A 16,180-nucleotide genomic window follows, 5' to 3' on the forward strand; every position below is an offset into this window, starting at 1 on the left:
TCTTCGTCGTCGCCAGGTCCGGCTTCCACGCCGTCACCTGCGGCCTCTTCGTCGTCGCCAGGTCCGGCTTCCACGCCGTCACCTGCGGCCTCTTCGTCGTCGCCAGGTCCGGCTTCCACGCCGTCACCTGCGGCCTCTTCGTCGTCGCCAGGTCCGGCTTCCACGCCGTCACCTGCGGCCTCTTCGTCGTCGTCTGGTCCAGCCTCCGAGTCTTCATCCTCGTCTGGTCCAGCATCATCATCATCATCATCAGCTTCATCCGCGCCTGCAGCGTCAGCATCAGCTTCATTGGCTTCCGCAGCTGCCACGCTGCCGCCCGGTCCTGCCTTGCCTGGTCCGGCCTCAGCTTCGCCTGGTCCAGTAACAGCTTCAGCCTCACCCGCTCCGCCTGCGGCCTCCGAGCCTTCGTCCTCGCCGCCTGCGGCCTCAGCATCTGTTCCAGCCTCGCCTGGTCCTGCAGTGGCAACTCTGCTGTCAGAGCCAGCTCGACCTGCGCCTCCTCGCCTTTGTTGGCCGCTTTCCAGGCCTCGGAGTCGGCATCATGGCCGTCGAGGGCGGCCCCCTGAACTGTTTGCCCATCGCCGCCATTGCCGTGCGCACGGTCGGCCACCTGAACTGCTTTCCCCTTGGCTCCTGTACTGTCGGGACCAGGGTTGGCCCCCTGAACTATGTTTCTGGACTCCATTCCCTGCAACCCATGGTTGTGTTTGGCCCGCCTGTTTTGTTTTGACTAATTTCCAGGGCCCCTGTGCTTTTCGTGGACGTTTTGTGTTGGACTCTGTTCTGCGTTCATGTGATGGACGTTTTGGTTTTGTTCTGAGCCCTCCGTCCTGGGCCCCCGCCGCCCGCCCTGGTCGGGTGGTTTTGTGTTTTGGGGCGTTTTTGTTTTTCCTGTTGGGCTGTCTGGAGCCAGCCCTTCAGGGGGGGGTACTGTCACGGTTCTGGGTCAGTGTTGACCCAGCATTTTGAGTTTCGTATATTTTGGTTTTATTTTGTATTATGGATTGTTTTCCTATTCTTTTGTAGTGCTGCTGCTGATGATCTAGAGTTTCATGTTTCTGTTTATTCGTGTTTTAGGAAGGAGTGTGCCTCATGTTAGTGTGTGCAGCTTTGTTCCCCCTGTCTCGTCAGTCCTGATTTCTCCCAGCTGTGTCTCCCTTCTGTTGTCCATTCCCTGATTACTTCCCTGTGTATATTAGCCCTGTGTTTGCCCCTGCTCAGTGTCGCGTCGTACCCTCAACTAGCTGTGTGTGTTCTGTTTCCAGTGTTCCTTGCGTGTAGTCATCTGCTCAGGTTTAGTTTTGTTTTCCAGTGTTTCAGACCTTAGTTCCTCTGTTCTGTCTTTTGTTGTCTTTTTGGTGAGTTTAGTTAATTCAAGGTTTTGTCCCAGCAATAAAGCTGCACTTTAAGTTGAACTCCCCGTGTCTGAGTCCTGCATTTTGGATCCACCTCTCCTGCCTGCCTGCCACACAGCCTACCATGACAATTAGATTGATCAGTATTGCTGAACTATGAAATATTTTGGGTGCAGTGTATTTTTTACATACAGGTATAACAGAATAGCTTTAGTGTTGCTGTTTATTTAAACTTGAGTATGAACTTATACAAAATGCAGCAAGATATAAAAAAAAAAAAGTTTTATTGATTAAAAAAACACACTATATCGGATTCATATCGGTATCGGCAGATATCCAAATTTATGATATCGGTATCGGACATAAAAACGTGGTATCGTGCCATCTCTAATATATATACATACATATTTTAAAAATTAAATAGAATAAACAATAAAATAAAATATACAGAGATTGGCAGTTGGAAATGTGCAAAACAAGTGGCATTTATATACAGTATGGAGTGCATAATGTTGAAGTTCTTGTCGTGGTTTTAGGCAAGGATTCAAGCGACACCTTGTAGAGCACTCAAACTCCGACCTTTATTGTTTACTTCCTGTTCTCGAACCCCCTTTCACAATAAAACAGGTTATACTCAAACAGATTACACCACATCCTCCTTTCGCTGAAAACATCAAACTTACAAGAACATTTACTGCATATATGAAAACTGTACTCTTTTTTTTTTTTTTTTTTTCTTAAGAACCTCACATAGAAACTTTTCTTTCTCTTCAACCTTTTTTCTTTACTTTTAAACCCATGGGGGTTTTTTTTGTTTTGTTTGTTTTCACAAGTCCAGTCGTTGTGGTTTTATGACAACCCTGCCAGCCCTAGTTCTGACAGGACCTGGGTCTGCTATCTTAGGAGTCAGAGTTGTAGCCGCCGATAGGTTTGAAGCAGGCAGGGCGTTCTTTGTTGGACTGACTGGAGTACTTGGGGTTTGTAACTTTGGTGTGGCATCTGGCAATGGCTGGAGGTGATGCCTGTTTCTCCTGATGGCTCCTGAAGGGGTCTCTACAATGTATGAGCGGGGTGTGGAGTGAGAGGAGATGACAGTCCCTTTACGCCTAGTGTCTGTAATCCACACTGGTTGTCCCGGTGAGAGCGGAGGAAGTTCTGTCACACGATGTCTCCTGTTGTACGCAACGCTGTCCTTCATCACTCTCTCTCTCGCTTTTGTCAACACTGTAGCCTTGTTGGGCAGGCTGGGATTGAGCAAAGAAGGAAGCTGGGGAACTGGCGTGCGCAGTCTTCGTCCCATTAGTAGTTGCGCTGGGCTATATCCATTAGCCAATGGGGTTGCTCTGTAAGCTAGAAGTGCAAGATATGGGTCTTTTGCTTTCTTTAGTAGACTTTTCACAGTTTGGACATGACGCTCAGCCTCACCATTGCTTTGTGCAAATCTTGGACTGCTCGTTACATGCATGAATCCATAAGCTGCTGCGAAGTCTTTGAACTGTTGGCTTGAAAACTGAGGTCCATTGTCACTGTAGAGAAGCTCTGGAATCCCATGTCTGGAAAAGATTGATTTTAGATGCACTATAACATCCTCCGATCTTGTGGGAGTAAGTTTGGCTATTTCCACAAATTTAGAGTAGTAGTCCACCAGAAGCACATAGTTTCTGTTGTTAAACGTAAAAAGGTCTGCTCCAACTTTTTGCTATGGTCTCTCCGGGAGTTGGCTTGACATTAAAGGTTCCACTGGGTTGGTACGCTCTTTGATGCATATGGTGCAGTTTTTCACAAGTTCATTTATTTGCCCACTCAGACCAGGCCACCATACTGTCTCCCTGGCTCTCTCTCTGCATCTAGACATTCCTTGATGTCCCTCGTGTAGGGCAATGAGGACAGAGTGGCGCATAGCAGTAGGGATCACTAGTCTGGTGCCTTTCAGTAGCAGATTGCCGTGTACCGTTAAGGTGTCTCTGTGTGGCCAATATGCTTTAATTGGGCCTGTGAGATGGCTGTATTCTGGAAAGCTGCTCTGACAAAAAGCCATGACATCTGAGCATATGCTGTCGGTTTTAAGCTGTTCCTTTAACTGTGTGATGTATGTCGAGGTAGCAGGCATGCATTTGACTATTTCATCCACATATATATTTGTGTCATCCAGTAGTTCAGCTGTAGCCTTAGAATCAGGGTCTTGGTTAACGGGTGCACGTGACAGTGCATCTGCTGTGAGGAGTGCTTTGCCTGGAGTGTGTGAGATGGTGTAACTGTACCTCATGAGCCTTAGGCGGAACCGTTGGATTCTGGGTGGAAGCTCGGTTAGAGCTTGCTGTCCTAGCAGGCTGACGAGTGGCTTGTGGTCAGTCTCTAAGGAGAAGTGTCTCCCGATGAGAAAATCTTTGAATCTTTCACACCCCCACGTTAGTCCAAGCGCCTCCTTCTCCACCTGTGCATACCTCTGTTCTGTTTCCGTTAAAGAACGAGACGCATATGCAACAGGTCTCCATTGCTCTCCCTCTTTTTGAAATAGGACTGCTCCCAGTCCATAGGAGGAAGCATCTGCAGACAGTTTTAACTCTTTGTTTGGGTTATAGAGTGCAAGAATGGGAGTTGACGTCAGATCGCCTTTCAGCTGATTGAATGCTTTTTGCTGTGCGCAGCTCCAAACCCACTGATTTTTCTTCGAGAGCAGATCTCTTAGGGGCTTGTCTTTTTCGGCCAGTCCTGGGATGAATTTGCCTAATTGGTTAACCATCCCGAGAAAGCTGCGCATTTCACTGATGTTTGACGGTTCTTTCATTGCTGTGACCGCTCTAATTTTGTCTGGGTCTGGCTGTACCCCCTCCGCAGACAAAACGTGTCCGAGGAACTTCACTTCCTGTTTGCTCAGGTCACATTTCTCCAGGTTTAGTGTGACACCGGCCTCTTGCAGTTTATTGAGCACTGTGTGCAGCCTGGCATTGTGCTCCTGCTGATCCTGTCCCCAAATGAGGATGTCATCCATGTGACAAACCATACCTGGCAGCCCATTAAGGATCACTGACATTCTACGCTGAAAATGTTCTGGGGCTGACGCTATTCCAAAGGGAAGTCTGTTGAAGTGGAAGCGCCCAAAGGGTGTAATAAATGTTGTGTAGTGTGCTGACTCTGGTGACAATGGAACCTGCCAGAATCCTCTGTTTGCGTCTAACTTACTGAAGACTTTTGCTCCCGCCAGGGATCCAAGTGTCTGTTCAACCGAAGGCAGGATGTACTTTTCTCTGCACACTGCTTCGTTGAGGTGAGTGAGGTCAACACAAATACGCACAGAGTCATTTTTTGTTGGCACTGGGACCATACCTGCACACCATTCTGTTGGTTCTTCAACTCTGCTGATTACTCCCATGGACTCCATTCTTTCCAGTTCCCGTTTCACCTTTCCTAACAAAGGGATGGGGACCCGTCTTGGTGTGGCCAGGGAAAAAGGCACAGCATTGGGTTTCAGCTTAATAGTATAAGGTTGTTGCATTAAACCTAATCCCTGACACAGCTTTGGGTAGTTCTCGTTCAACACATTCATGTCAATGCTGTCAGCTCTACACACAAGGTTCAGCTTGACACTTGCTGGCCTGCTTAACAGTGCTATGTGCAAATCTTTGATAATGTACACATTTTCCTGTATTTCCTGTTCACCTTTGCAAATTGTTTCTCTGCTCATACCCAACACATCAAGTGGAGTACCACCTGGACCAAACAATGGTCTATCTGGTTTACATAACTCTGTCTCATTTTGGTTTATGCAGTAATACATTTGGGCTGGGATAACAGAGACATCAGCTCCTGTGTCTATCTTAAATCTAACTTTGTGGTTTCTGATAGTAAGGTCTGCATACCAAGGATCTGAACCTGTGTCTACAGAACCAAGGAACACGGGTGTATCATCACTTTTCTCTGTTTCTATCACATGCACAGATTTAACAGATTTATACACTTTACTGAAGTGTCCTCTTTTACCACATGAGTGACATGTTGCATCTTTTGCTGGGCATTGTCCTTTACCATGCGCAGGGGTTTTCCCACACCTGTAGCATGATCTCCCATTTGGTGTTTTGTCCATTGTTGTGCATTTACGTTCTCTTCGGGGCTTGAATGTTGAATGCTTTTGTTCCCTGTGCTTCGCTGTCACAGCATCTATTTCCAACTTATTTTCCCCTCTGATGTCTGTCTGTTGTTTTTTGATGACTTCAGACTGCCGGGCCTGATTAACCGCTTTCTCCAACGTCAAATCTTTGTCCATCTGAAGTCTCTCCGCTAAGCTGATGTCCCTCAGTCCCACGACGAGGCGATCTCTTATTAACTCATCGTGCAGTGCACCATAACTGCAGTTTTCAGCTAAAGCATAAAGTGCGGTGACAAATGAGTCAACAGTCTCATTAACTTGCTGTGTTCTTTGATTAAAGCGGGCTCTCTCATAGATAATGTTTTTCCTGGGAACAAAGTACGTATCCAAAGTGTCTCTTACTGCTTGGTACTGCTGCCTTTGTATGTCCGATAAAACTTGCCCTCGGAGGATATCATCTGCTTCATCCCCCATGCAGTAGATGAGTGTGTTTACCTGGTTAGCCTCTGAGCTAAGGTGCAGGTTGCTTGCAACTCGAAATCTTTCAAACCTCCTTATCCACTTTTCCCATTGCTGTGGCTTTGAGAAATCAAACTGCTCGGGAGGCTGGATGGTGAATGTGGCATTCGGGGGTAAGTTGGCGTTAGCATTGTAGCTGCCGTTAGCTTGCTGGTGAGGCGGTGACGTGCGAGGCTGTGTAGCTGTTGCGCTAGCTCCCGCTTCTTCGTCCGACATCTTATCGTCTGGAGAAAAACTCTTTACCGCTCTCAAATCCGCTTGCTGTCACTCCCCGATGACAAGGCTCTTACTGCAATCCCACTTCTGACACCATGTCGTGGTTTTAGGCAAGGATTCAAGCGACACCTTGTAGAGCACTCAAACTCCGACCTTTATTGTTTACTTCCTGTTCTCGAACCCCCTTTCACAATAAAACAGGTTATATTCAAACAGATTACACCACAGTTCTGGTAAGTGAAAGTGAGGTGTCTATGAAGTGTTCAGCAGTCTGATGGCCTGATGGAAAAAGCTGTCTCTCAGTCTGCTGGTTCGGGACCAGAACCTCCTTCCTGATGGAAGTAGTCTGAACAGTTTATGGCTGGGGTGACTGCAGTCCTTGATGATCCTCCCCGCTTTCCTCAGGCACCGCTTCCTGTAGATGTCTTGGAGGGAGGGAAGCTCACCTCCAATTATCCGTTCAGAACACTGCACTACTCTCTGGAGAGCTTTGCGGTTGTAAGCAGTGCTGTTGCCATACCAGGTGGTGATGCATCCAGTGAGGATGCTCTCAATGGCACAGCGATAGAAGGTCCTGAGGATGCGTGGGCTCATGCCGAATCTTTTCAGTCTCCTGAGAAAGAAGAGGCGCTGCTGCGCCTTCTTCACTGTTTTGTTTATGTGTCCTGACCACAGGCAGATCCTCAGCCAGATGTACACCAAGGAACCAGAAGCTGCTCACTCTCTCCACAGCAGTGCCATTGATGGTGATGGGGTTGTGTACTTCTCTGCACCTCCGGAAGTCCACTATCAACTCCTTTGTCTTTGTGACGTTGAGGGTAAGATGGTTGTCTTGACACCAGTGGGTCAGGGCGCTGACCTCCTCCCTGTAGGCCGTCTCATCACCTTTGGTGATAAGACCCACCACTGTAGTGTCGTCCGCAAACTTCACAATGATGTTGGAGTTGCTAGTGGCCGTGCAGTCGTTGGTGTAGAGTGAGTACAGGAGAGGGCTCAGTACACATCCCTGTGGAGCACCAGTGTTCATTGTGACAGGGGATGAGGTGATGCTGCCCAGTCTGACAACTTGGCGTCTGTCAGACAGGAAGTTAAGGATCCAGCTGCAGAGGGAGCTGCAAGTTTTACGTAATTGGGTGTTATAATTTTGATTGTGTACTGTAAATGTAAAAACCCAACATGGGACAAGGGTTGGAAATCAGCAACAGCTACAAACTTTATGTGCAGCACATCAGTGACATGCCCCATATTGGAACTGGGTTAAACTGCATAGACCCATGTTAAATAAAAAACTTGAAATGAATATGAGGGGTGTGAAATTCCCCAGAATCATGGCTCACACCTAATTGGTTTCGCTTCATTCCTTGGTTTTTCTTTACATCGGATAAAGAACATAAAACAGGATATTTTTGCGTTATCTGCCTGCCTGATGGTAATTTAATGATGACCAAAGAAATAGTTTTAATTAGGCTGTAAATTCTTATTATACTTATAGTTGACTCATTAATGATCCTGAAACATTACAGCACATTTAAAGACTAGCATGCTTTAAATGTGCATGCCAGGTTTCTTGTGGGTATCATGGGACAGGAAGCTGGAACTGCAGTATGATATTTCAGACGTTTGTTTCTGATTGAAGTCTCCGAATCGTTGCAACCCTGCAACTCATGTAAATTTTGGCCTGTGCATTGATTTTCTTTCTTTTTGCTTCTTCCTAGTAACACTTTATAAAATAGTATTTTACATGTTTAACTGGCTTTAAAAGCATTACACCAAAGCTTTGATTTGAAATTTTCAAAATCGTCCTCTTTGCTTTAACAAGAAGTCTCTCATTCACATGTCTTCATCAGACAGAGGAATGTGATGCTGATGCTGGACCCGGGTGAGCAAAGGCTGCTGTCATCATAATCGACCTAGTCAGAGATAGGAGCATGTGTCATCGGAGGAGGACTTGAGGTTATCTCAGTTTGCCCTCCCATTTTCTCTCTATCACATTGTCTATCTTTTCAAGTCTCTTTTTCTTGGCTGCCCACCCTGCTCCTGCTTTACTGTGAGCAAACAGGTCCTTTCCCTCAGCTGCTGTTATCTCTAAATGTCAATCAAATGGAGAAAAGAACCACAGGCAACACATTTTAAACAACCACAATGGTGTCAGCTTCAGATTATCCATGGGAAGGACGTAGGAGAGGTGTTCCCCATGCCTTATTAGATTAGGAACCCCCTTTAAATTTTAGAATTAAAGGAAACGGAAACAATCTATGGCACGACAAACTGTGAGTGGAATACATACAACATCAGGCGGCCACCCAAAGAACATGTTCAAGTAGCTCCATATTTAACCAACATGTGAAAAATGCATCAAAGTAGAAAGGCCATCTGACAATTATTGCCAGGGGGCACAGTGGATAGAGCTGTCAGTGGATACAGCACAACACCAGATACATGGCATGTTGCAGGGCAGTCATCATTGTCCTATGGCCTTGAGAACCACAAGGCCACAGTGGAGGTGGTGGAGGACGGCTTAATAAATCAACTGAGAGGCTGTTTTTTATGTTGGCCCAGCACTATATGCTTTTATCTTTAGTATTTAACTACTGTGAGCCTGGTAGATGCAGGCAGTAAAAAAGAAAGAGGTCTGATAAACAGTGCAGAGGGCACTACAGTAATCTATCACAGCCACATCTGGGTTTGGCCTTTTACTGTCATGCCAGCAAAAGCGGGAGATTAAATACACCATCAGCCTGTGTGATCCCAGCCCATGAAATTGTACAATATCAAGGAAGTGAGCATTAAAGTAAGAACGTAATAATTAAATAAATAAATAGTGAAGACAAAAGAATTAAAAATGCTTGAAAAACTTGTGCATGAAGTTTTATCCAATGACTGAATCAAATCTTAAGTCATTAAACCTACACATGCAACAAAACCTTAATTCAAGGTGTTGTAGTTTACCGCGTGAATGCTTTGGGCCACCAATTCAAATGACAAGGCAACACTGTCAATTAAAGTTTAATTTAATGATCAGTTCTTTAATTTTCTTTTAATTTTTTATAAACATCCATTTTTAAAAAATACGTGACAAAGAAATAATAAAACTCTGCTGCTCTTTTGCATAAATAATTCAGCTGCATATGAACACTACACAATAGCCCTCACAGATACGTACTCCTTGATCACATCTCCAAAAAAGTCTTGATGGAAGTCTTACTAAGTCAGATATGTTCATATTTAGTTGACATTTATATTATGCTTCACTTTTGCCAAGTCTGAACTCCATGAGAGATGACTTTGCACGTCTCTTTTGTGCCCTGGTGAGTCGCGTAGGTCGAGGACAACACACCAAGCGGTAATAACACACACATAATGACATTTTGTCCCACAAAATCCATTTCCAGTGTCCAGTAAGATTAAAACATTTGTCTTTAATGCAGTTTCCTTAATTGTAATCCGGAAGAGAAAGCTAACATGCAGCCTTTTTGTGAGTAACAGGGTAGAACCATGAAGCACGCATAAGCACAGCGAAAGCATCCTTCTCTTATAGCAGCATAGTGGCGGAAAGAACTAGACAGTGCTCATCCTGTCCTGTCCTGTGAGGGCAACGTAACGGAGCTGGTTAAACTTATTACAGTCAATCAACCAAGTGATTTCTCACAGATGCTAATCTGAAAGTGCTGCTGACCCTTTACCTAGATAACTTGCCCGTTTGATTTGACCGTACATGGTCTGAGGTGCTGTCCCCTCTCCGTCATCATCACAGCTTTTCTTGCTAATCTACTAGAGGAGTTATTAATTATTATTTTCACACTCCATTTTCTCTACATTTCACTTGTTGGCCATGGTGGTTAGCATAAAGATCCCCATCTGTAACGAGCAGTGTTGGGGAGTAACGGAATACATGTACCGCCGTTACGTATTTAAAATACAAAATATGAGTAACTGTATTCCGTTACAGTTACCGTTTAAAAAGGTGGTATTCAGAATACAGTTACTTTGTTGAAATAAATGGATTACACGGCGGTATTTTCCTGTTTCATATTGTGGCGGGTCAGGACCATTGACTGTATAAAAGAGTTTTCTACAGTCGATGGTCAGTGAGTTTTGTTTGACAGCTATGTTCTGTTGTTCCAGGCGGCAGCGTTACGGTTGCCATGGTTACAGGGTGACGCTCTCTCTCTGCGACTGTGTGATTCCTGGGCGAGAGAGCGCCTTTTTGTTGTTGTTGTGCTAAGCTTGCTACAGGCATCGCCCTAAAGAATGTAGCATCATGGGCAGTGTAGTCGATGCTGCAGGGAGAATGGACTACTATACTCGTTATGTGTCGGTGAGCGCGAGGAGGGAGAAAAGGAGAGTGGAAAAGTACAAGTTCTCATTGAGCAAAAACGGGAGCTGGAAGCATGTAAATATAATAATAACCACTGCAGCCAAGAAGAGTGCCTGACGAGCGCAGTTGTAAGTACGCTATTAAGACTCGACTGTGTTCGTGTTTTCCTCCGAAACAATAAGTTCCGTTGGAGCAGCCTTTTAACGCCTCTCTCTGTCTCTCGCTAGCAAGCTTGACCCAGACAACAAAGTAAAGCTAGTTTTTGGCTGCGAGCCCGACACAGAACCCGCCGTATTAGTCAGAGGTCCCTTTACTATGGTTCGGAGCCGCGGACCTACAGTAATAGTAATAAATCACAGCAATAGTACATTCGCGTAGTTGTAAACAGCATGATAATATATTAAGTAATCCAAAGTATTCAGAATACGTTACTCTCATTGAGTAACGTAACGGAATACGTTACAAAATACATTTTGGGGCATGTATTCAGTAATCTGTAGTGGAATACATTTTAAAAGTAACCTTCCCAACACTGGTAACGAGGATAAAACACTGAAGCTCACCTACTTGTTAATGCTAGCTGTGGTTCCACACGAAGCGCAGATCCTAACTTATCTAAGATGACTGAAAGCGGAGCCAGCTTGCTTGTTTCCCATCAGTTTACCACAAATGCCCAGAGGAAAAGCTGCTGGCACCTCAGCTTGCCCAGCTCAATCGTTGTTGAGGAGAAGGAAATGCCTGTAAAATGGAGACAGATATAGTTTCCTTTGAGTATGAAACAAAACATGATTTCAGCGACAACAGCCAACTGCAGTTACAATGTGGCACTAATGTAAAGGATGTGTGCAGACAGGCAAGGAACTTTATGACCGTGCTGTGGGAGATCGCCTTACATTGGTACTTTTTAATGTATGCCCATTATTACATTTGGCAAAACAAGCACTGCTTGAATGCTTGTCTTGTCCTGATGAAACGCCACTGCTTCATACATGTATACAATGGCTCTCTCCATCTCTGTCATCTCTGCCGTGGTTTGACTGAATAAAGGCAGTTAACATAACTGAAAAAGTTAGTGACTACCAGCCCACACAACTATTATGACTTCATAATGTCATGTTGACTTCCCAAAGTCAAAATTCTAAGAACAGCACCTAAGAGTCGCAAAAGCATCGTCACTTAGTAAATCATTAGGCAAAAAGAGCACAAATAAGGACGTGCACAGAACTTGGACATCTTTCTACTGGTGGAAAATAAATTGATTTGACAAGGAGCTCTCTGCATGGCCTGAGACAGTGTTTCAAAGTTCTTATCTATTCCAGGTAAGCAGTTGCAGGCAACAGGTATTACACGGTCCCATCGGCCCATCATCATTTTTTGCTTTAAGTATTTCTGGTCATTTTGAATCACATGCATTAATAACACAGCAGCTTGGATCACTGTAACTAGCATATTATCCATGACACAAGTGGTTTTATTAGAAAAATAACTACGTCCATACATGCGGGAGAACAAGCAGAACTACTCAGACATTTCCACCGTACATAGCAACTCCCAGAAACACTCCAGTCATCTTTCGTCAGTCAGCCCAGTAAATCCTTCCCAGCTAAGCATGGAATATTGGTTTGTTGTCAGAACCAGAGGTTCAGATACACTTTGGATTATCTATCTGTCATCATGAAGTGAACTGGGAAAAAACTTTTACTGAATGGATATATTTTAGCAATCAGCGAGAGGTAAAATTGCAGCGTGAATTATGCGAATGTTCATAAGTTTAATACACTGAGTCAGGAAGGAGATCAGCTTTCACTGAAGGGAGACTGATGAAACCTGCTGGGCTTTTGGGCCTATTTTTTTCTATAGTTCATTGACCTGTTTGATTGCTCTGGTGCTGGCTCCAAAGGATCTTTCCAAAGCAAACCGAGGACATCATTATCTGCCTTGCATTTTAAGCTCCTCACTAATCTCTTTCCTGTCCCATTTAGAGTTGTTAATGTTGCACACAGTGCATTCTTTTGATGTGGAGCAAATGAAGAGATTGTTTCCCGGTTCTGGCACTTGCCTATGCCTGCCTTTGCCAGGTTAACAGATTTCAGATTTCAAATTTATGATGACCATAAAGGAAAAAAAAACAAACAAACGCCCCAAAACAAACAACGCTGGCACATTTGAGCACAGGGACTGTGGTCACTGCTTCTGCCCTTGCGCTCTCCTTAGTTTGACTTACAGTCAGATGAACTGTGAATCACACTATCATGCCTGCAGGAGTGAAATCCCCAAAAGAGAGGAATGCCATCTCCACACACTGCCAACTGTTTATGTGTATGCCAAGAACTGATTGTGCTGCCTGATGATGTGAGGATTCGGGAAAAGTAAGCCTAGAAAAGTAAAAAGAACACTTGTGTGTCCTGGAAGCTAGTCCTAGCACTACACACAGTGGTGTGAAAAAGTCTGCCCCCTTCCTGGTTTTCTAGTTTTTGCATATTAGTCACACTCAAACCAATTTAAACAATTTTATTATTAGACAAACATAGCCCAAGAAATACAAAATTCAGTTTTTAAATGATGATTTCATTGATCAAGGGAAAAATGTTATCCAAATCTACCTGGTCTTTTGTAAAAAAAGCAATTGACCCTCTTGTTAAATCATGAATTAACTGTGATTTTTTTTGAAAAGTTCAGTTTCACTAAACACACTCAGACATGATTACTGGCAGACATGAATCAAGAAATCAAGAAAGCTCAAAAGCTCAAGCTGATGCATTGGGGTTCTGCTGCAGGACACAATGGAGACTTTGGAGCGGCCTAGTCAAAGACTCGTTGCCAGTTATCGTAAATGCTTGATTGCAGTTATTGCTGCTAAAGGTGGTCCAACCAATTATTAGGTTTGGGGGGGCAATCACCTTTTCACACAGGGTTTGAATTAAAAAAATACAGTCAAAAAATAGTACAGCCAGACAGTTATGCATACTGCATATTTGATGAGAACTGGACCACAGGTGTAAAGAGCTGTTTTACTCATCCAAGAAATTTGCTTCAGATGAGCAGACCTGACTGCAGCAGTGGACCATTGGTTTGGATGTGTTAATCAGATACACCACATGGATAGCTGTGCAGATCATTTTAAAATAGCAATTAAGCCTTTAAGATAAGTTTTAAATTTTCAATATTATTATTCATATTACATGATACATTTTACACTATTAATAAAATGAGATGACACTTTCAACATCTGTTTGTTGGTCAGAAGACTGAATAAAAAATTAAGGTTAAACAATGCACTAGAGCCTATCAGTCAACAGGGTGGGTGAACTTGAAGTGCTGCCTGATTTTTATTTGGCTGATGTTCCCTTCAAAGTCGCTCCTTGTGCACTTCAGTTTGGCTATGATTTTTATTTTTTTATTTATTTTTTTATTTTTTTTATTTATTTATTTTTTAACCTGTCCCGTTTGGTTCTTTTGCCATCAGAATTATTGTCTAAAGGCAAAGAAAGATGCCCAACGGATTTACTTTACCAAATGGACCGTCCCAGCCTTGCCGTAATGGTCCATTTGATTCACCTTTTATTGTTTATTTTATTTTCACTTGCTGAATACGGGACAGACTTGACTGGTGGAAAGAAAGGGGAGAAAGAAAGAGGGAAAGAAAAAAAACTGAGAAGAGGGACGGGGAAAAAGGGCAAAAAACAAAAACCAACAGAATAAGCAGACAAAAAATACATATATCGATGGCTATGATTTTTAGATTACTCATGGAAATCGCAGTCTGACCACTTGCATGTGTACACTGTCATACCCACTGGATCGCCTCTATTGTGTCAAACCAGAAACTTGGTTTGCATGTCATTTTAGGAGGGAGGAGAAAATTGTAGGAAGCAAGTTCTCTTGCTCATGGTGAGCTACAGTTGTGTTGGTGTGGCCAAAAATACCCCCGCATTTCTAATGTGCTGCAAGACAAAAAAAAAAAAAGGACATTAGTGCAGAACTATGCAATGAAAACATGGTGGACAAATTCATGGGGTACAATATTTGAGAACATCAAAAAAAAAAAAAAAAACATCCTCATGCTTATATTCCCCACCTACTGCGCCATTATTGAGCTGGGTCATAGGGCTGGGCCATATCATACCGTTCACAGTAATACCGGTATAATGTTGGGCAACGATAAGAAAATGAAATATCGCGATAGAATATGGGTAAAACGCGCATGTGCAGTGCCTTTGTTTTCATACGCACATGGCGGAAAAAGCATGGCAGCGACAGAGAATGAGAAGGGCGAAAGCGGATCGTTGAATGAAACGGATGAACCAGAATTGGTTTGCAAAAATGCTGCAACTTCAGTGGTGTGGAACTGGTTTAGGAAAATACGGCACACTTAACATCAATCCTTTGATTTTTCTGAAAATCCACAGTGCCCCTTATAATCCTGTGCCTTATGTATGAATTCTGGTTGTGTTTACTGACCTCGAAACGATTTTACGTGGTACATGGCGCTCGAAAATCTGTCAAATGTTTTAGTACGACTTTGCTAAGCTACGAACCCGCACCGCTTGATGGATTGTCGAAGCATTATGGCTATCGTAGGCAGGAGCCTCGCGGAGTGATACGTACTGTGCTTCAATATAATATTACCGTATTGTGTGTGTATAACCTCTTTTTAAGTTTTGTGGATATTATACATGGTTATGCTGAGGATATGTCGGCCAATTTCCACTGGAAATGCCTTTTGTTTAAACTGTCAGCAAGGAATTTGCTTTTGCACTGTAAAATTTTTATATAACTTTAATGGATATAAAAAAAAAACAGCTGCTTGTTTAAGTGAAAATACACTGATGTTTTGTTTTGGTTTTTTTGCACTAATAAAGTTATGGAGTTGTAAAGTATTTTGTCTAGTGTCAATTATATCGTCAGTTATAGCGTTATCGCAAATTTTGAAATGTATATCGTGATAAATATTTTTGGTCATATCGCCCTGCTCTACTGGGTCATTGCAGATTCTTCAGCTGAACTCTTGATTCAGTATCTGCGTCATAGCCAGAAACCCAGCTCCTGATAAATGCACCGAGATAAATGTTTGATCAGTTTGAGTCAAACTGATCAAATAAGTTGATGCATGTTCTTTGTATCATTCCAAGTTCATTGTGACATGGTGCAGAGCCAGAAGTGGATATGGTCAAATTGCACTGAGAGACGTCCAGGGGTGCACAAAGAGATGATATTGAAGGGGAGATAAATATCATCTCTAAATTTGAATCGGGGGGTGTTTTGCTTTTGTTTTGTTTTTTATGTGTCAGTGACGGGAAAGTTGCATCTCTTATATGTTGTTATTTTCACCTTTTCCAACTGTTGATGATGGGGGTGTTAGCTCATGCAAACTGCAAATGCGCTGCAGTTGTCACATCTGTATTTTAATCTAATATTTATAACTTCACAAACATGACTGTGACGCCTCACGGCTTAAATAAAATGTGAGTGAACAGAAGCAGACTTTGAGACCACTGTGATCACAGTTTGCACCCTTACGTTGAAAGAATCTAAACAAATTCTCCTGACATGCTGTAAATGTTAGATCACTATCACATAGAGTTCATGTTCAAAGTGGTATTCTGCAGCAGTACAGTGTCTACTGTGACCCTCTTCTCCTCAGCCACGTTGCATCACGGCTGGCTGATGTAAGCCGGTGAACAC

At 43.5% G+C, this 16,180-nt stretch overlaps 2 protein-coding genes across 2 annotated transcripts in view; both read right to left on the reverse strand.

Moving 5' to 3' along the window:
* Positions 1-11,137, reverse strand: part of LOC134631264 (cGMP-inhibited 3',5'-cyclic phosphodiesterase 3A-like) — a 128,276-nt gene extending 117,139 nt beyond the window's left edge. Inside the window, exon 1 of the mRNA XM_063479439.1 lies at positions 11,059-11,137. The gene's annotated coding sequence lies outside the window, so the exon portion shown is untranslated. The remainder of the gene's footprint in view (positions 1-11,058) is intronic.
* LOC134631265 (zinc finger protein aebp2-like) overlaps positions 11,113-16,180 on the reverse strand; it is a 54,590-nt gene continuing 49,522 nt past the window's right edge. Inside the window, exon 9 of the mRNA XM_063479441.1 lies at positions 11,113-11,233. Coding sequence (XP_063335511.1) covers positions 11,206-11,233 — 28 coding nt within the window. The 3' untranslated portion in view covers positions 11,113-11,205. The remainder of the gene's footprint in view (positions 11,234-16,180) is intronic.

This window comes from Pelmatolapia mariae, linkage group LG7 (assembly GCF_036321145.2).
Source record: "Pelmatolapia mariae isolate MD_Pm_ZW linkage group LG7, Pm_UMD_F_2, whole genome shotgun sequence".
Lineage (NCBI taxonomy): Eukaryota > Metazoa > Chordata > Actinopteri > Cichliformes > Cichlidae > Pelmatolapia > Pelmatolapia mariae.